This window comes from Cygnus olor, chromosome 2, assembly GCF_009769625.2.
Source record: "Cygnus olor isolate bCygOlo1 chromosome 2, bCygOlo1.pri.v2, whole genome shotgun sequence".
Taxonomy (NCBI): domain Eukaryota; kingdom Metazoa; phylum Chordata; class Aves; order Anseriformes; family Anatidae; genus Cygnus; species Cygnus olor.
Window position 1 is genome coordinate 66,952,558 of NC_049170.1, and position 21,462 is coordinate 66,974,019.

Genomic DNA, 21,462 nt, shown 5'->3' on the forward strand with positions numbered 1-21,462 from the left:
ATTATAGTCGACAAATGGTGGAGTATGTACACATTTTCACCAATAGTTATCTTGCCATCTGCTTAGTGCCAACATTATCCATATTAATTCTTCTATAGTCTTGCAGCAATGGTGAACTACTGCTGAGTAAGACCCAACAGATCTCAGGTTGAAGCACTCCTGTAGAGACCTGACAGATCCAGACTATGGGAACTAGACTGAACAGCTGACTGTGCAAGATGTACTAAGCATAGAATGTGGGTGGGACTGTTTAGAAGTCAGGGCACAGTAAAATGTGTTGTGAAGATTCTCCATGGGAACAAACACTTCCTTTCTGAAAAAGATGGAGGAGTGTTTTCTGGACTTTAGAACACATGGCTTCCTCAGCAACAAGAAAACATGTCAAAGCAACCTAAGAAACTATAAATGCAATCTAAGAGGACAATTATGCTTCCACTTGATCTTTTACTGAAGATATTTTTAGAGGGTGGGGAGTAAGGTATATTTGTAAAGCTTCTGTAGATTAACCAACCTTCAATAACAATTCAGTACAGAACTGAAAAAAAATTGTTTAGGATTTAACACATAGTAACATCAAAACAAACAAATGTTGCCATGGAGACATCTACCTAAATAAATGCTCACAAAGGATCCAAGGAATGACGTCACTCAGGCCTGCCTGTGACCATAGTAACGTGCCAGTATAAACAGAAATATTTTGATTTTTCTATCTAATAGTGTCATAGAATTAGTAGTTTTATTGTGGTGCTTAAACCATTTTTTGCAGTGCTGAGTGGTAACACTTCTAAAATAAGAGCAGAGGCATTTATATAGCTATTACCATATTAACTACATCCAACAAGTGGAATATGTGTATGGCATAGCTAACATACCAAACTCCCAGAGCAGTTGTTGACACCAACAAACAAAGAAATTTAAGTTCCTAAAGCAATATGCCAAATGCTTGTCAGAGATCAGTAACATCTATTCTTCTTGGATATTCTGCTTTCCTTAAAATAAATAAATAAAATAAATCCTAGATTGTTGTGTTGTGTCTCACTGTCTTGCTGGATTAACAAGAGTGCAGACACATGTTGTTGTTCATACCAAATGCAGAATTTTTCTGTCATCAATGAACTTGTTTTCTCCTAGGCACCAAGGTTCACTAAACCCATATTGCAAGTACACCACAAGAAGCATGGACTACAAACTTTTGCAACTCTGGAACAGAAGCATAAAAGAAACAGTCAATTAATGAAGAATTTTTCCAAGAAAGCAGGAATAGTTTCATCTACTATAAGGATAATTGTGGAATTACCATTCCCATGAAAAAAATCCATTTCTAAATGTTACTGTACATCTGCGATTTGTGTCTCCAAGTTCAGTATACCCAAGTTCAGTATACCCAGATCACATTATCACTCCAAATATGCCAACTACAAAGGATAGATTTCTACGTAAAGTTCAGACAGTATGTGAAAAATGAATGCTTGGAGTGAGCTAATACTACTAAGATATTTATAATACATTGTTGCAGAAGCTTGATCTATAGGGAAATTGAAGTTATCATTACAAAAAGGGTGAAATATTATTTTGGTCCTGTCATTAAAATTTCACATCCAGTTATTTGTAAAACATTTCCTTCTAATAGAATATGAATGTGAATTATCCTTGTGTTCATGTATGACAGTGAAGTTAGAGACCTTTAAAAAGATTACTTGCCATATTTTAATGCTTTTTTTCTTAATGAGCAGGTTTCTCAGAGGAGGGGTTACTTCATTTTTGCCATTTAAAAAGACTATTCTGATACAAAACAGCGAAAAAGACTTTTGCATAAGCAAGAAGATAGCTTTGAAATGAAAATGTAGCCTGCAACCATACTATTGGTGTTTTATGCAGTCAAATGTACATATGAGGAAAGAGTTCAACAACTCAAGTTTTGACTACAAAACTATAAAAGACAGTGAGGAAAGCTTACTGCACAGTTGTATTTCCATTCATGCAAATTGATGTTGCTGCATTTATATTTCATCCCGTTACACACAAAAAAACTTTGTAATTCACTCCTCACAACTTCTTCCTCTTTTGCATGTTTAACGTGCACAGAAAGGTAATACTGTTTTACAATGAGATGTCTTTATCATATGTTTTTATAACCTTAATAATAATAATAATATAGTTTTCCAGTCCTTATAGAAAAGGCAATTTCCATTCCAGCCAAAACCAGGACAATAGTTAATTTTCTTCCTAGTTGCTGGTATGGTGCTGTGGTTTGCATTAGGATGAGAATAATGCTGATAACATGCTGAAGTTTTACTTGTTGCAAAGCAGTTCTTACCCTCAAGGACTTTACAGCTTCTCACACCTCCCTGTCAGCAATGAAGCTGGGGGTGCACAAGAAGCAGGGAGAGGACACAGCCAGGACAGCTGACGCAAACTGGCCAAAGGGATATTCCATACCATATGACATCATGTGGAACAATAAAAATAGGGGGAGTTGGCCAGGGAGGAGGGCTGCCACTGTTCAGGAGTGGTTGGTCAGGGTGGTGAGCGGTTAAATTGTGTATCACTTGTTGCATATCACTTGTTTTGTATATTCTTTTATTATTGTTGTTATTATTTTCCCTTCCTTCTCTGTCCTATTAAACTGTTTTTATCTCAACGCAGGAGTTTTACCTTTTTTCCCCCCGATTCTGTCCACCAGCCCACTGCAAGGGGGAAGTAAGTGAAAGGCTGTGTGATGCTTAGCTGCTTGTCGGGTTAAAAAACAGCAATTACCCCAGCTGTACTAATACAGTCCAAATATTTGACATAGATGTAGGTGTTTTCCTTCTGAACTCTACGAATGCAATTTATAAATATTCTTCCATGTGGTGACTCTCCAAAGTGGGCTTTGGCTTTTCGTTTCAAGTAATTCCACTGCAAAATTCACTGCTGCTTAATTTTCTTGTATTTTATAAGCTGACAATAGGAAGTTTTTAAATAGAAAACCAAAAAAAAAAAGCAGAAATGCAGAAGGAGATATAAAAGATATATATCGAAAGCAATTTTAAACACAGCAATTTATATTAAAATTCATCAAACTGGAAGGATTTTTGAGATCCTTAAGAACATAGAAATTACTGTTAAACAAAAATACTTAGGGGAAGAAAAAAACAGAAAACAACACACCCAGTTGACTTCTTACCAAACATTTCTAGAAATTCTTTCATGCTTACTATTCTGCATTCTTTGCACCAGACCATTCCTTTTTCTTATCCTAAAGTATATACAAATGTTGCGTTTATATGAAGGCCTCTGGTGGACCTTTTATGGAAGATAAATACACAAATTATACCTTATTCTGACCTGACATGCTCATGAAGAGGGAAAACAGCACTCTACACTTATTTTCTTACTTGTTACAAAGGTTAATTAGAATTTCCTCAACCTTTATAACAATATAAACTTAACCTTAATTGAACTAAGTTCTGAAAGAGAGACGCTCAGTCACAGATTTGCAGAAATACCACAGACTAGTCATAACTTTCAGAAGTTTTCTTCACCTATTTTGGGGGTAGTGGGGAACAGGGTATTGAGTCTGCTAAATGTGCCTTACTTCTCAGGACTGAACTGATAAAATCTCTCCTGCAGCAGAGAAAGTTACCAATTAGTGAATAAAACATCTTTCAGGAACTCTTACGTAAACGTATCAGTTACTAATTTCCAGAAATAATCTTTACCCTGGCTATCAGAAACACATTGTTCCTACCAATTACTTTGCCAGCAGAAACAGTACATTAAGCCTGGGGAAGTTAGCAAGATGACAAACAGGGGCCTTATACATAGACACAGTACTTCATAAATCCAAAGAACAATTCTACTAGGTTAATTATTTTGTAGTGTTCAAAGAAAATGCGTCACTGTCATGCACTACAGCTATAGCTGGCTAGAAAATAAGCCCTGCTAAATGCACTGGTTTCCCAGTCTAAGACCCAACAGAAAACCTGTTTGGAAATTCTACCATATGATAGATAGCAATTTAGTATAACAAAACATTTCTTCTCGTCTATGGACTGTGTTCTCTGGCCAGACTACAACTTCCAAGATCCACCACCACCATCTCACTGAACCACTACAGTTGGCTATAAAAATCCTAGGTCAAGTCTATCTTGGCAGATGCAGCGTAGCTAACAACCTAAAAGAAGCAGTGAAACACAAAACCTTCAGATACCTGTAAGCATAAATCTTAATGAGGCAGGGAAGCAGTACTCTGTCCTTTCTGGGGTGTTGGAAATTCTTTTACAGTGTTTAATGCTCTTCATTCAACATGGATGGTTAAAAAAACCCAAACTCGTGTGGTCAAAAAAAATCAAAAGGAAAACAACAACAGCAAAAAAAAACAACACCCTAGTACTCTGCTGTGGGAAAAGAACCTTGTAAAATGGAAGTAAGGAGTTTATCAAAAAAAGGCCTGCTCACAACATAAACTCCAAAAATCCTTTACCTTAGGATTAAACATGAAGCCAAAGAGTAAGAAGGAAAAGTAGTTGTCTGAGCATTCTCAAGAAACCCTGTATACTCAGCTTATAGTCATAAGCCTTCTAAGTTACAGCATATTAATCAATGCTTGAGCAACTAAAGCCATTAAATCTTTCCTTTTTAAAACTTAAAATACTATATGGGGAAAAAATGGTCTCAAGTAAGGACTGACGACATATGCTCTTAAGAACAAAAATTTTAAAAAAGAACAAAAAAGAGATGATCCTAACAAATATAGCAAATCTCAGATATCGTCAGCTTCCCCATCCATCACTAATGCAATATTCATTAAAAAAAAAAAGTATATAAGTTACTTGATACATGTAAGTGTACATATAAGGAAAGAACAAGTCATTAATAAAGAATTAAGGTAAATGAAAAAGCATTTTTATTTTCTAACTACTAAATACTGGATGGAGAGAGGAAAACATAGTATATTGCTTCTTACAGAAATGTCAGCTCTTCACAGTGATCATTGAAGAAAGTTCTGAAAAACTGCTGAAAAGGCATATCGCACAGAGGCAGAGACAAAAACCCCTGAGCTAAGCAGAGAAATCTGAACAATGGCAAAGGGATACACTGAGATTACCATTCACCCTCAGGTCCCTACCACCTCACAATTCACTCCTGCAGAATTGAACTGGATTCATTCTACCCCAACAGACATCAAATTAATACTTCTTTAAATCAGCTAATCTTGCACATTTTTTTTTACCACCTATCGTAGAGTTACACTATCACTAACTTGCCCAGACATCAGTTTAAGAAAGTAGAACGAAGATTTATTTTCTGCAATGAAAGAGAAATTTTTAAGCTGGTGAAAGCAAATGAAAACTTGAAAATAAATGCCATCATCATCCATCACGGGTCAAGAAAGAAATAAACAATCCTCAAATCTCAACATCCATTTCAAATAAGCTAGTTCACTGATAGTACATGCAACTTCCAAAAAATACACACAGGGACTCAAAGAAAAAGTGGACTAATATGAGAATGAGAAGGTTGGTGTATTCCAATATATAGTGTTTTCAATTACCCACATAAGACCCTTCATTAATGAAAGAAAATAAGAAAAATATAATGTCATGCTAGCTGTGCATATTACATTGAACAACCTGTAAAGACAAAGGGCCTTTTATTCTCTGACTTTGTGCTTTGATGCACTCTGAAAGGTCAGGGCTTCTAGCAAGTGTTCCCAATTATTCTTTTAAGCAACTCAGTTTGCATGCCCTCTCTCCAGCATTACACCACGACAGTGGAGAGCACAAACTAAATAAAAGTTGCCACAAGCTACAAGTACGGTAAAGGGACCTTCTTTAATACATATCCCTAAATGCAATGAGGTGTGGGAGAATTTAAATAGTCATTGTGGTAACAAAAAACAGATAAGACAAGGTTATCAGATCTCATATTCGGACGGGGGAAGAATAAAATGACCCAATTCACACAAAAAGGGAAAGGGAGATACAAAGTGAGAACAAAAAATCATTTGGCATTTCATACAGAATATATTGGAATAGTTGAATGTCCTCCTCCCTTTGATTTTAGCAGTTTCTGAATCAAGCCCTGCTTGATCAATTTGGAGAAAAACTTTCAGTAAAGCTCCAATTTCTCAACAAGAATAAACTGGGACCACTGAAATAATCCTAACCAACTACTCACAGCCAGTGCATCACAAATTTGCCATCAGTTTGGTGTGGCCAGTACCCTACACTTGAAACTTGAGCAGGTGTTGCACCGGACATCAGGACTGCGTATAGAATGGTGGCTTAGTATATATCCCTCCTTAGTCTCAGTCCTTTGAGGCTGACTTTTGGCAAGATGCAAGACTACATCCTGACTTCTTCCAGATATTCTTCAGGAAAATATTCACAGCATTTACTGCAGTCAAAAAAAAGTTTCCTGGAATAACCTGCATCCATCTTGATTATATCATACCTCTTTGCACTCCGTAACAACAGTAACACCTGTCAGTTTAATATAGCAGGGCACAAGCTAAAAGCAACAGTTTCACAAAGGAACATTGAAAGATATCAATCGGGACAAAGGCATAGTGGCTTACAAAGTCTTTGAGCAACAGAAGATAAATTTAGATGGTATCTACAAAATATATTGGAGAGACAAAGAAACGATGGCAAAAAGGAACTTACTTGATTTTACTGAAGACAATGTCAACATCTGTGACTGTCACATTCTTCCCATCTATTACATGACAGTCCTTGCACAGTTTTTGACCAGTTCTTCCCATGCATTTCTTTTCCTGTGGCTCTTGTATCACCATGTATGGCAAACTTTCTAAAGGCCTCTTCCAGAGCACTCAAGTCTCCTGCCACAGCTCCCTCATGGGAGCTGTTTGAATCACAGGATAACCTTTTTGCTGCTCGGTCCTTTGCTGGATCGGAAGGAGATTTTGGAGGAGTCTTATTTGCAGGTTTGGTCGACTTTGTTTTACTGTCAGACATTGTGCTACAAGGAAGAGAAGGGTAAATTCATTATATTACTTTACATTAGTTTACTTTCCATAAAACTACAGGCTACAGTCCATGTCACAACATAATAGTAAGTGGTCCAGGAAGCGTGCAAGAACTCGGTACCCTCCACCAGACAAGTCTATACATAGAACTATGTAACTTTATATCCATCCAAAAATAAAAATAAAAATAAAAAATCTACTATTATAAAAAGCAGGAAAACAACATTCCAAAATGGGACACAAACCTAATTTCACCATCATGCCATCAGATAATAAGAGAACACTTACTGTTTCCTTTTTTTTTTTTTTTAAATGACAAGCTGAATTCATCACAGTTGCTCTCCTCACTTGAATAAAGGTATGCCCTTTATACTGTAGGCATACTATCTACATCTAATTTTTAAGTAAAAATAAAAGGTCTGGACTGGGGCTTTTTATTTATTTATTATTTTTAATTGAAAAATTAAGTATTTTGAAAATGCAGCAAAAATGTTTATGTTTCAAAGGGCAAACAAGTAAGGAAGCCTCACAAATTCTTGGACAAAATTCTTCTGTTAACAAAACCAGTTATTTCTCAAGCTCAAGTGCAAAGAACAATAGCTATGGAATTCCTTTAGAAAGAACGCATCCAGGATGCAGGAGCACTGAGAAGGGATGTTACTACTGCAGAGAACAAACCAGATTACATCACGTTCATGTGGGATATGTTTGCCTTTTAAAAGAAACCTTAAGCTGAGCAACAGCACAATAAGGTTATTTTCAGGAGTCATAAAGTAAAAAAAGAAAATATACACTACAGCCCACTAACATACCAGAAGCATGACATACAAGTCTGTGCCTTCTGCCCATCCACTCTTAGCTTGACAGAAGAGATCCTGAAAAGTCTACACACAGTGTGTAATGTGCCTGTCCCAACAACTACATGTAGAGTTTTGCTCAGATACACATCTGTGGTGCTGCTACAAATTTTAATCCATAAGGAGGTGCTTCAGATATCAGAACTTTGGCAAATACTGGTGTAATGGCTAGAAAACCCTCCATACTTACCTTGCCATGCTTCTGAAATCACAGCTGTACACGGTAAGCAGCTAATATATGCAAAGACTGGTATGTATTTCTAGTTAAGGTTTAATTTCTGCATCAGATGGGAATTTATTTTGGCTTATGTGCTGTATTTTGACACAATTCCTCAGCAATGGAAACAATTTTAGACTTCTGCCTCTTCCAATATCTTATATCACATGTTCAATATCCATATCCAATATATCCTCATATCCAATATATGTTCCAGTAACCTCTGTTACTTGAACAACCAAGGCATACCCTTTTCTTCACACTGCAGAACCAACCATAAATACTTGCAATGCAGCAGCTATTATTAAGCATGACGCCAACCAGGCTCCTAAAGGAGAAATCTTCACATTTGTAATCTTTGGCTGTAACTTGAAACGATCAGACTATACAAAAATCCATGATGAACACCAAAGCATCACACTACAAGTCAGTTTCGTACATTATGCACAAGAAAACAAAAACCAAATTTTGAAGCAATAACTCCAGCACCCAATCCCATTCCTTTAGATCTGTTGTTATTTTTTCTAGAATATAACAAATATTTCTTTGAACAGTCTGTCTCAATTCAGTTTCTAGAAAACTATTATTACGTTCTCTCCAATCTGACAGTGGTACATTTTACATTTTAAGAACTCACATTTAAAATAAAGCACTGGTACCAGACCAGAGAAATTTCAGGGAGCACCACTATTATCTTGGCAGTATTCACAACAGCCACAAACCCATATTTGAGGAATTATGATCAACTTATATTGAAAAGAAAACTATGATGAAAATAGGAGTGACAACAGCATTCTGAATTTCTGGAAATAAGCACTATTTTAAGCAATAATTTCTGGAATAAACATTCTGAATTTCTGGAAAACAGAGACTTATAAATCATTATTAGAAACAACCTTTTAATTAAAGCTATACTAAAGGACCTTTGACCTTTAAACTTCAGCAACATGGCCAAAGCAATACTGCATGTTTTGAATATGTTCAAGTTAATGCTTAAAAACCTAGTTATATCTTAAGCACGGGGATCCTAATGTTTTGTTTTTGTTTGCAAAAATTCTGGCAAACAAAATCAGATGGTAAATTAAAAATTAATATGACAGAAATTTACTAACTCCAACCTGAGACCTATACGTGTACCTCTGAAATAATAAAAAGAAATGCACGAATGCATGCACTGCGGGAAGGGGGTGGGAGGGTGTCAAAGCTCATTAGAAAGCTAAGTGTTTAACCAATTCCCATTTCTATTTCCTTTGTGCCCTGCCTGCTCTCCAAAGAACAGTAATTTACCTCAACCTTTTCTGAAAGTCTCCCACTATTGAAACTACAAAATAATTTATATAGAGTAAAATGTAAACTAGCACAACTATTACAGATGCATAAGTTTTCAATAAAACCATCCCTAGATCAGTCTAAACTCTCTGCTTCAACAGGCTGCACAGATTCTTTTGCTACCAAAACAGTAGATGCATGAGAAAACAAAACACTTGTGACACTCTATGCTTGAAGAGAACAACATTAAAGATCAGATCATGAAGATCTATGATCCATTTCTGTCCTCTAGAAAACTTGACTTCCAAAAGCAGAAGTCTCCTCCAAGTCTGCACCATTTCAGATCTACTGGAGCTGGAAACTAAAAACAGAATTTTTCTAACCTAGCACTAAGTGGCTAGAGAGGGTACACACCAGCAAAAAGCAAAATCTGCATTTTAGTGTCTGCATAGGATATTTGTGTCGTAATCTTCTTCACGTCCCTGTTCGGGCGCCATTTGTGGCATAACGACCACATGGACACGAGGGTTCTTTTAGGATCAGTAACTGATGCTTCTTTATTGATGATATAACTTCAACTCGCTCTTATTAAGGACAGGCTCCCTTCTTACGCCATTCGCTCTACAGCAGTACTTTTCCACTAACTATTCGTTGGTCAAATAACTGCCCGGCAACCGCAAACACCCAGCAACTTCCATGTCTTAACGACTGGAGAACAAGCAACTCGAGACAGCAAGGTGTCTCCTTAATCACCCTTCTTTGTTCCTTCTAAACACTTTACATTCCTCCTGGCCTCATCGTTAAGAGTCCGATGTTATCACCAACCATGGGGCTTGTCGACACCCACGGACACACTCCCACAGATATTAAAAACAAAGTTACCTCCATAAGCAAGAGGACTAAAAAGATGGAGAACCACTATAATGAGATATGTCATACTATTTTGCAATTTTATCTTGCACCACATAAACCTTCCAAGAGATTTTCAGGTATAAACCCCTCTTGTTCTTAGCAATTCTGCTAAGGAGCCATAGTCAGTATAAATAGATTAACAATACATCAAATGTACAGCTTACAAACCATAAACAAAAAATGTGCCACTCTGTTACCTGAAATCAGAAACTAACCGCATGCCTACATTTTTAAATGCCTCATGAACAAAATCCTTGTTTAGCTTGTGTCAGTGCCTTGCTGTCCAACTTCACCTAATCCCATGTCACCCATAGCCATAACTCAACTTTACATTGCACAGCAGAAATGCTTTTCTATTCCTTATTTGAAATCATTAGTTGCTTTAAAAAAAAAAAAAAAAAGCTGAATCACACACTATAAACTTGAAAGGGCTCTCATTTTCTGGACCAAATGTGATTTTTTAAATGGTTACATTCTTTTTTGTCTGTACTATTGTCTTATACTGTATATTTATAAACTATATGTATTGAAAATCTTCCTTACTTTCAGTTGCTGCTTTTTCCCATGTATGCTTTCCACATTTCAAAATACCTATCCATCCTTATAAAGATGGATCCTTAAACTAGATGCCTAAGTAGACAAGTTCAATCTCCCCATACTTTTAAGCAAGCCTCAGAGATTAAGTCTATGCTACTTTCTAAATCTCTGCTTAGCCCTGACCCCAAACTTCAAATACAAAACAAATTCTGTAACTTTTTTTTAATAGTGTTTTCAGACTTGCTAGCAAACCAGATACAAATATAGCTCAAACAAAAGTTTATAAACTTGGTGTAGGAAAAATGCTTAAATAAAGGTATTTGGCCTTGAGAAAAACAGTTTACTTCTAGAATTAGTTCCTTCAGACATCAGTGTATGAAGTTTGTACTGGGGTCTTTTGAGGAGTTCTGGTCCACAGGGAGGAGGGAACAAGACATGTTGTTAAAATAAGCAAACATACCTTATATTTACCTCAAACCTTATTTATGAAAATACTGACCTATCCTCAACTTAAAATTATGTTTCTTAACACTACACTATCCTTTAATGGTTTTAGTTATTACAGAGAGGAGAAGGAGTAGATCATGAAGAAATGAGAAATACAGAATAGCCTGTTTGTCAGAAATTCAAGACAAAATGCTTGATTCTTCCTTACCCTTTTCCACATAGGCCCCTCAAAGTGATCAGAAGGTGCTTGCTAGCTCCTGCTAGAAATAAAGACTAAGAGTAATTTGGGAAGGGGACACACCAGGTAAATAAGTGAAACTGCCAAATTAACTGACTACTCTAAAATACCAATTCTAAAATTTGGTGAAACAAAATTAAGCTACTGTTCAAAAGCATGAACTGTGTAGATGCATGAAATAATGATTACAGAGAATAATGATTACAAAGAAACACCTTTCATCACCATGCAAAAAGTCTAGCATTCACACAGTCAGATTACATTTCCGGAGACAGTAAACGAGGGAAGGAGGTATTAGCCACCAATCCCACCCTCTCCAGATATTGCTGGCTCCAACCTAACAGGCTCAGATCACCAAAAGCAGTCATAGAAGACATTACAAAAAAGTTAAAAGCAGATGCTAAAAGTTCAGAAGGCTTTGTGAAAGAACAACTGTCCCAAATAACCGGAGTTCCAGAAACCCACAGAACAGACAACTAGGAGTTGTGTTACGAACTGCCATGGTCTGTGTAATATAATATTCCCTTTATTATTACAGAACAACAGTTCTTGTCCCTTCTCTCACTCTGCAATAGGTGAATACTACAGCACGTTATACAGGCAAACACATCTATACAGAAAGAGATTAAGCTAGGGATCAAACTGACTGAGGTCACAACTAACACATGCAATATTAGGCTGAAAATGCAGATCTCTGTTCTCAGCACATGCCTAACCGACTAGAAAAACTTCTCTCATATCATCAAACTTCCTGTCGGTAAGAGACTACAATACATAGTCATCTGCAGAGAGACAACTGGGAGAACTCTAGGAAAACCCAGTTATTGATCTGTAGTCTTCCAAAAATCATGGGACCAACAGTTACTGTTTTTGTGAATTCCAGTCATCTGATTCTGTATAGCTGTATGAGTACCAAGTATGTATAAATAAACCCAGTGCCTCCGTACTGATCAACTGTCAATTCTACTGAAAGATTTAGGTAAATTTACACTCTCTCACTAATCCACATCCTCTCCAGGTGGCAACATATTACAGGAATGCATGTACAGCTTTGACGTAGATTTCAGGGAACTGCTCTTAGCAGGGATCCATCTCCCAGTACCAATGAGGCAGTCCCAAAGAATTAGTAAAATCTGGAGTATTTTTGCCAACAATTTCAGTAGCTTATGCATATTATGAATAACTATACATACTACCTACCTGGCCTTCAGAATTCACAATGGCATCTTCCCTGTTCTATCCCTGAGAAGTGGTTGATCTGCTCAGTAAACACAGACAGCTTAGTATTTATAACAGGGGTTAGTATCACTGCCATGTCATAGGTAGTGAAACCACAGCAGAGGGATGAAGAAACATGCCTATTCTGCTGGCAGAGTTATGAACATAATGAGGACCCTGGGTCCCATACTCCACACTGATTATTAGGCCACATAAAGCAGGGACATGATTGTATGGAGTGCTCTGAAAAATGAATGTTCACTGACTCTGTGGCGGAAATACACAGTCACACTAGCTGGAAACGTATTTACCCAGTTTACGATCTCCATACCAAGAAATGCTTTTCAAAAAAAAATCAACAGGAAACTATCAAAAGTGCGAGTGCATAGCTATGCCATATACTTATCTGCTTATCCAGCTGGACTCTAGCTTGCTAAGAACATTCTTACCTGATGTAAGTTGACTTATTTTCATTTGCAGCAAGTGTTACAAAAACAAATTTAATGGAAGTCTTGTTGCAGCATGAACTGATACAGAAATGAGTAAGACTGTATTGTCTAAGACAACACAGAAGACTTGTAAACTACAGTAGATACTTATTACAGCCCCAAGCACAATCCAGTTAAAAGTGACACACTTCAAAACTATTTGTTATTTATAATATTTACCACCCAAAAATTGGTTTAGATGATTTCAAAAGTCCTGCGAACTAAGGAAAACTTTCAGTTTATTTGGCCAAGAAAAATAGGATTCTGCATTCAATCATAGCATTTCTTATGTATTTGATTACATTAAACATTTGAGTAAATACTCAAGAAAACAGTGGCCTGAAGTCCGCTGATTTTATTGGGAACAAGACAATAGAGTAGGGAAAAGGAGAGAGATGGAGGATGGCAATGCAGTTCACACAGCCGCAAAGTTGAAATAAGTATGGAATTATATACAAATACAAACAACTGTATGTTCATAACATTAACAATTTTACTTGTGTTTCAACCTGAAAGTAAGCTTCCTGTATCTGCCCCATTCTCTTACAAATGTAAGAGTCCCAGCTTCTCCACACATACATTCTAAGCTCCTGGGCCTAGCCAAGCTGTCAGTCTTCCTAAAGATATTTCTTAGATGTGTGGGAATAAAAATGTTGTTTTTGCAGAGTTACATTGTTTAAAGGTAAGGAATGGGGTATTGAAATATGCTTGCAGCGGTAAGAAAACTTAGCAGGCAACCTTGTAAAATGCAGACAACCAGACTCCTTAGAACAATTAGGTGAAAATCACGGTGTTAAGTCAAGTCAGATAAGTGAAGAAACATTACCACTTCAAACAGTAAAAAAGTCAAAAGAAGTTTGAAATTTAACCGGCTGGCAACTGAAGGCCATGCAATGTCTGTGAAGCATCAGATAGATTGTGAACCTGGATTACCCACTCAGTGGGGAAACAGGGGAGGGTCCTGTCATCAAAAAGTATATAAACTGTGTTTTGGAACCAGTAGGTGCGCTCCTGCTTGGAGGGCGCCTGCCACTGCAATCGCGAATAAATTACAGCTTCACTAAGATCCTCGCCTGAGCCTAAGTTATTGGCTACGGAGTGTTTCTCACAGATGGTCCTAAACCTGAAAGGCCATTGGCTTTTAGAAAATAGACATATTACAAAGAATTCTGCCCACAAGCACACAGCCTAGGAGCTGTTAATTGTTACCTGTTTTTACCTTCCATAGTCTGGCTAATCCTTCCTGCACACCAAGAATTGGTAAACGTGATTCTTTTAGGCATACTTTTTATCAGAATCTGTTTGTGCAACACTGGTGAAAGTTACAGTGCACCATAAATAGGTGCCATCCACAATTTAAAACCTTCCATCCAATCCAAGCAAAAAAGAAAGCAATTTTTCAGAGCATTAGACTTGGTATTTTTATATGTGTGAATTGGATTCATAAACATTTATCAAACTCTGCAAAGCATCTGATTTTTGCATCTGTCTTATTTTAGTATTTGATTTATCTTCCCCATATTTTAAAAGTGTTACAGAATTGCAGGTAAAGGACATTCTCATTTATTTCCTGTCTGGAATTATTTATGCCAAATAAAACCAGCAAAAATAAAGTACCACAGCTGGAATCTTTTTCCCACATTTTTGCATAAACATTCAAACTGAGAGAAGGGATAAACAGCGGGAGAAATGCAGCTCCTCGTAATAAAATGTAATGTTTTACACAATGCTCTTAAGGCTTAAACTTCCTCCACAGCTATAGCCATCAGTAGTGTGGGAATAGAAATGCTGTTTTTGCAGTGTTACATTGTTTAGAAGGAAGGAATGTGATATTGAGATATGCTTACAGTGATAAGAAAGCTCAGCAGGTGACCTCGTAAATGCAGACAACCAGACTCCTTAGAGCAATCAGGTGAAAATCACTATGTAAGTCAAGCCAGATAAGGGGAGAAAACATTACCACCTCAAAAACAGGCCGGCAACTGAAGGCCAGGCATTGTCTGTGAAGCATCAGATGGATTGTGAACCTGGATTACCCACTCCAGTGGGGAAACAGGGGAGGGTCCTGTCATCAAAAAATATATAAACTGTGTTTTGGAACTAGTAGGTGCGCTTTCCCGCTTGTGGGGCGCCCACCATTGCAATCGCGAATAAATTACAGCTTCACTAAGATCCTCGCCTGAGCCTAAGTTATTGGCTACGGAGTGTTTCTCACAATTTGGGGGCTCGCCCGGGATCCAGTCACCTACCGGGGAGCCCCACCGCCGCAGCAGCAGGAAGGCATGCCCCGCTGATTTCAGCGGTCCTGTGCATCGACGGTGGCGGTTCTGCGGAGAGCTGACAGAGGGCCCGAGACTGATTAAAGAGGCAGGATCCGTGAAGTATTGGGGAAAGGAAGAAGGTAGCCACTCCGGGTTTTAAGAATTGATCCGGTAACTCTGTGCACAGACCAAGGTAAGAAATATTAGGTATTGCCTTGGGGGTCGGGTGAGACTCTGTGTGATGTGTGATTGAGACGTACTTTTGTACGAAGCGACTGTGGAATCCTGATCCGCGGTTCCGTAACTCCGCGAGGGGTGCGGCCGGAGACGGATGAAGCGTGAGATAAGGGAGAGAAAGGAAGAGTCTCGGGAAATTTGGTGTATGGTAAGCCCTTGCACAGGGAAGTGCTTGGCAGTACACCAGGGAAATTTGCTGTGTGGTAACCCTTGCACGGGGAAGTGCTTGGCAGTACACCAGGGAAATTTGGTGTACAGTAATCCTTGCACGGGGAAGTGCTCGGAAGTACACCAGGGAATCTGGTAAACTCATAGGTGTGCGGCAGCCCTTGCACGGGGAAGTGCTTGGCAGTACACCCCCATTTTCCAGAATAGGAAAAATGGGAAATATGAGTTCCAGGGGGCAGGGAAATATCCCTGGGGGAGCGCCTACCAAAAGTTCTTCCTGAAGAATTATAAGAAATTGGAAAAATAATCTCAAAATTAGAGGAGATGATAAAAGAAAAAAAAATGGTTAAATATTGTGTATTAGTCTGGACAAAAGAACCAATTAAGGAAACAGCAGTATTTTGGCCAAAATACGGGCCTGATGAAAATTCAGGCTTTAAAGTTATGTGTAAACAATAAGATTCTTTTTTTTTTCGGAGGAGGAGCCAAGTTATGCTCCCTATAAACCTAATATTGCACCGGTGGCAGCAGCAGTAGCTCCAGGAAGGGAGGCAGGGACTGCTATTAACACTGTCCCTAGAGGAGAGCATACTCTAGGCTCTGGCAAGAATTAGAACAAGGTAGAAGAGGTACTGAGAATTTTGCCTTCCCTGATACTAACAGTGCTAACACTAACTGTGTATCCTCTTAAGTGAACTTCCCCCCTCCTTACCAGCAGAGAGGTTAGGAGTTTTAAGGAGATGAAGTCTTTAATTGAGGACCCCAACAGGCTAGCTGAACTATTAGACCAGTTCCTAGGACTTAACTTATACTCTTGGGGCGGGGGGGGGAATTATGTATATGAGTATTTTGTTTACAGGGAAAGAAATGGGAATGATCAGGACAAGAGCTGCTATACAAAAATGGGAAAGAGCTCATCCTCCAGGACCAGGGGTAATGCCGGCAAGGCAGAAATACCCACTTGCCGATCCTGGCTGGAATAATAATAGTGTGCAACACAGAAATCATATGAGAGACTTGGGGTCAGAATGAGAAAGTACTGGGGGATGAATCCTGAGGACCCGGTATCCCAAGGGCTCTTGAAAGTTCATTTTGTGATTAAAGCCTGGCAAGATACACAGAAAATGCTCCAGAAGGTGGGGGGATGTAGTGAACAGTCACTCTGGGGGGCCCTCCTGCGGGAGGCCCTGGAGGTGTATGTCAGGAGGGGAGATGAGAAGGAAAAGCAGAGAGTGAAACTAATGGTATTGACAGTGTAGCAGGTAGTCAGGCAGAGGGTTGCAGAAAGAGGAAGAAAATCTTCAGGGGGAGTCAGGGCCAGGATGGAAAAGAGAGGAAGAGAGATGAAGGAATGGCAGGCAAGGAAAGCTACCCGTGTTGCGGCCTGAATCTTAGCAGGGACAGGCTTTGATGGGATGTTTTAAGTGTGGCCAGGCTGGCCACTTCAGGTAGGAATATCCAGAGTGGAAGAAGGAGGAGAGAAGGAAAATGGGATGAAATATGCTATACTGATATGTTGTTTCAGCATCCTGGAGGGAGAAAGGTATGGAATTAAGTTGGCTAATGACTGAGACTTTGGTGAAAGTACAGGCTGGAGAAAGATAAAAAGAAGTGTTAAAAAGGGTTATTGAAGGTGTTAAAGGTGTGGTATGTAATGTTTGACAGAGCTGTTTCTTGAATGAGTTGGGAAAGTTGAATGAGCAGGGAAAGAGGATGTAGGCATTATCTAAGTAACAGTCTAGAAGTTTTGGTATATTTGCTGTGGTGTTTGGTCAGTTTCCCAAGTATCGAGAAGGCGGGGGACGGGGGGGGGCAGCCTGCTCCACCAGGGGCCTCTCCACAGGCCGCAGGGGGCTTCAGCTCTGGCGCCTGGAGCGCCTCCTCCCCCTCCTTCTGTGCTGACTTTGGTGTCTGCAGGGAGGTTTCTCTCTCCTCGCTCTCCCAGCTGCTGTTGAGCAGCAGCTTTTTGTTTGTTTGTTTGTTTGTTTTCGTGGATGTGCTCTCACAGAGGCACGGACTGTGCTGCTCATGGCTTGTCTCTGGGCAGCGGTGGGCCCCTTTGGGGCCGGATGAAATTGTCCCTTGTCTGCCACGGGGAGGCTTCTGGATTCTTCTCGTGGGGGCTGCCACTGCAGCACCCCCCCCCAGAACCTTGCCATCAAACCCAATACACTGGGGCAGCTAGGTCATTACTGGCCTGTAAAGTATCAGGGATTAAATTAACTAATGAAATCCTAAAAGTGATGGGGGTAGAAGGGACTGGGATAACAGTGCCACCTTTGGGGGATACCAAGCTGAGACTAGGGGATAAAATGATCACTGGGCAATTATTGTATGTACCCAAGGTAGGGACTAACTTGTTGGGAAGGGACTTGATGATGAAATTGGGCATTCAAATAGTAAATTGTTAGACTGGAATAACAGTGTTATTAATGGAGTGCTCTCAGGCCCTGAGAGCAAAGATATATTCACCTCTGACTGGAAAGACCCTGAAATGGGGGCAGAAGCAACAATACATATGGACAGTTTTACCTCAGGGGTTTACAGGGCCACTGCCCAAATAAATCAAAGTTCTAGAACAGATTTTGGAGCAGTTATAACCTCCAAAGGAGGAATTACTGTTACAAATATGTGGATGATCTTTTATTGTCAGGACAGGAGAAAACAGTTGTGAAGGAAGTTACTAACAAGCTATTCAACTTTCTGGGGAAGCAGGGCTTGGGAGTATTGAAAAATAAATTACAATATGTAGAAAGAGAAGTCAGGTATTTAAGGCATCTAATGTCTGAGGGAAAACGAAGAATAAATCCAGAGAGGATTCAGGGACTTGTTGAAAACTAAGAACTAAAAAGTTTTAAGAGAAAGATTTTTTTTTAAGGAATCAGGAGCCACAAAGTCTGAGGGAAAATGGATACTCCCTGATGGGAGAGAAATGCTGAATAAAGCACTAATGAGGCAAATATAATGTTTTACACCAAGAGAGTCATTGGGAGGTGCAAGCAATGTTTGATGTTGTGCTAAGAAGGTATGTCTGTGTAGGAATATACACTCTAGTGAAGCAGATATGCAGAGGATGTACCATATGTCAAAAGGCAAATAAAAAGGTCATCTGTAACTCACCTAGAGGGGGATGGGAGCCAGGGATTCGACCTTTCCAAAGTATACAGGTAGACTTTACTGAGTTACCTAAAGCAGGGAGACTTAAGTACTTGTTTGTCCTAATTCACCACGTGACTGGATGGGTGTAAGCTTTCCCCTCCGTATCTGCCACTGCAAACACGGTGGCTAAGGTATCACTGGAGCAAATAGTCCCTAGATATGGGATAGCTGAAAACATTGATTCAGATCAAGGAAGTCATTTCACTTCACAAGTACTGCAAGGGTTAATGCAGGCCTTAGAGATTGAGTGGGATTTTTACACCCCCTGGCACCCCTCCTCTTCCGGGAAGGTAAAGTGAATGAACCAGACCTTAAAGAAGCAATTAACTAAATTAGTGTTAGAAACCCAACTTCCTTGGGTAAAATGCTTACCTTTAGCACTTCTACAGGTTCAAACAGCACCAAGAAATGATATAGGAATTTCACCGTATGAGATGCTGTTCGGATTACCCTATCTGGGCAGAAGGGATGAGATACCACAATTTGAAACAAGAGTTTTTTTAAGAACTGTATTCTGGGGTTGTCCTCTTCTTTGTCATCTCCCAGGACCCGTGGGAAATTGGGTCCTGATTCAGACCTGGAAAAGATCAACTCCGGCCTGAATGGGAAGGACACGTCCAAGTACTACTAACCACTGAAACAGCCATAGGAACTGCGGAAAAAGGTTGGACTCACTATGCTCCAGTGAAGGCATCTGTCGACCCTAGTACCTGGGAAGCAGTTCCTACAGAAGACTTGTTGGAAGCTGAAATGGAAGAGAAAAATCTCATACTGGACTCTGAGTGGGATAAAAGCTTACAATTGTAAACTAACCTTTTATTTTTCACAGGTAGCTAATGAGTGTGACTTGTGATTGAGAGAAAGGACAGACCTATAGTGAACTGAAGTGCTCCCAAGGGGGGTTTGTTATAGTAGTAGTGTACATCTTATTCTTTGTATTGATAATTATTTGGAAACCTAAGGTTTAAAAATAATGACAGGGAAAAATCAATTATTAATTTTGTTTTTAGTGATTGTAGGCCTCAGAGAAAGCCTTGGTCAATTGGCAACTCGGAAAAGGCATGACCAGATAATAGTAAGACGGGATACCCCATAAAAATATGGGTGAATGTGACAGAGGGTTATGTACCACAATCTGTCATGTTTGATGCTTGTGAGGTGTTAGCTTGTGGAGATTTAAACGCCCAACGACAATTGAGCAGAGAGGACAAATAACTGGGAGAGACCCAACAGCCAGATTGAGAATAGCTGTATGGAAATGATCCTCTATTGCCATCAGAGAAAGGGAGAAACTCAAGGAGAAAACAGGAGAGAAAACAGGAGGCCCTCTTCGAAATGCAGCAGTTCAAACATTTGAGATTGAAACAGGGTATGGGGATGTGAATGCCTGGATAGAATGGGTCAAATATACTGTCCAGAGTCTCAACCATAGCAATTGCTATGCTTGTGCCTCGGGATGACCGATTGCCCAGATAGTGCCCTGCCCATTGAGGTGGACCAAGGATTCCCAGGGGATGCGATGTATGATTGCATTGTACCAAGAAAAGACTGCCTGGGGAAATGAGGCCTGTAAGTCTCTCTCTTTGCTGTTCCCTTCCTTGTGTGATAGCAATATCAGGGTTCCCCCTGTATTCTCTACAGCTATAGGTAACCATACAGCTTGCCTCTCACGGCAGGGTGTGAGTGCTACCCGTCATCTGGGAGAATTTGCTTTGTGCACGAGGACCTTGAATGCTACCAAGGACTTGATGGGAAACTGCTCAAGACTCGAGATCCCCAGGGCAGATCTCTGGTGGTACTGTGGAGGGAAGATCTTACGGTCCACCCTACCATCTAACTGGGGAGGCACTTGTGCACTTGTTCAATTAGCTATACCCTTCACCCTGGCATTTGAAAGAGAAACATCACAAATACCCAGAAGAAGTAAAAGAGGCTTAGGAATATCATTTGATGATAGAGTATACATAGATTCTATAGGGGTGCCTAGAGGAGTTCCTGATGAACATAAAGCCAGGAATCAAATTGCTGCAGGGTTTGAGTCACTGTTCTGGTGGGTAACAATTAATAAATATGAGGATTGGATTAATTATATCTATTATAATCACCAGAGATTCATAAGCTATACAAGAGATGCGATAAGAGGAATCGCTGAACAACTAGATGCCACCAGCAAAATGGCTTGGGAAAACAGAATAGCATTAGATATGATTCTTGTGGAGAAAGGTGGTGTGTGCGTGATGCTGGGCAACTGTTGTTGTACTTTTATCCCTAACAATACTGTCCCAGATTGCATAGTAACTAGAGCATTGCAAGGGCTTACTACCCTTGCCAATGAACTGGCAGAAAACTCGGGAGCAGACACTTCCATCACAGGATGGTTGGAATCTTGGTTTGGTAAATGGAAAGGGATGGTAGTGTCCATATTTACATCCTTGATTGTAGTAGCAGGAGTTTTGACAGCCATTGGTTGTTGCATTATCC

At 39.4% G+C, this 21,462-nt stretch overlaps 1 protein-coding gene across 1 annotated transcript in view; it reads right to left on the reverse strand.

The window, feature by feature from the left end:
- The window catches only part of LOC121066408 (tubulin polymerization promoting protein), a 56,361-nt gene that overhangs the window by 26,165 nt on the left and 8,734 nt on the right, over positions 1-21,462 (reverse strand). Inside the window, 2 exon segments of the mRNA XM_040549897.1 lie at positions 6,651-6,730; positions 6,732-6,966. Of these exon segments, the coding sequence (XP_040405831.1) occupies positions 6,651-6,730; positions 6,732-6,962 (311 nt within the window). The 5' untranslated portion in view covers positions 6,963-6,966.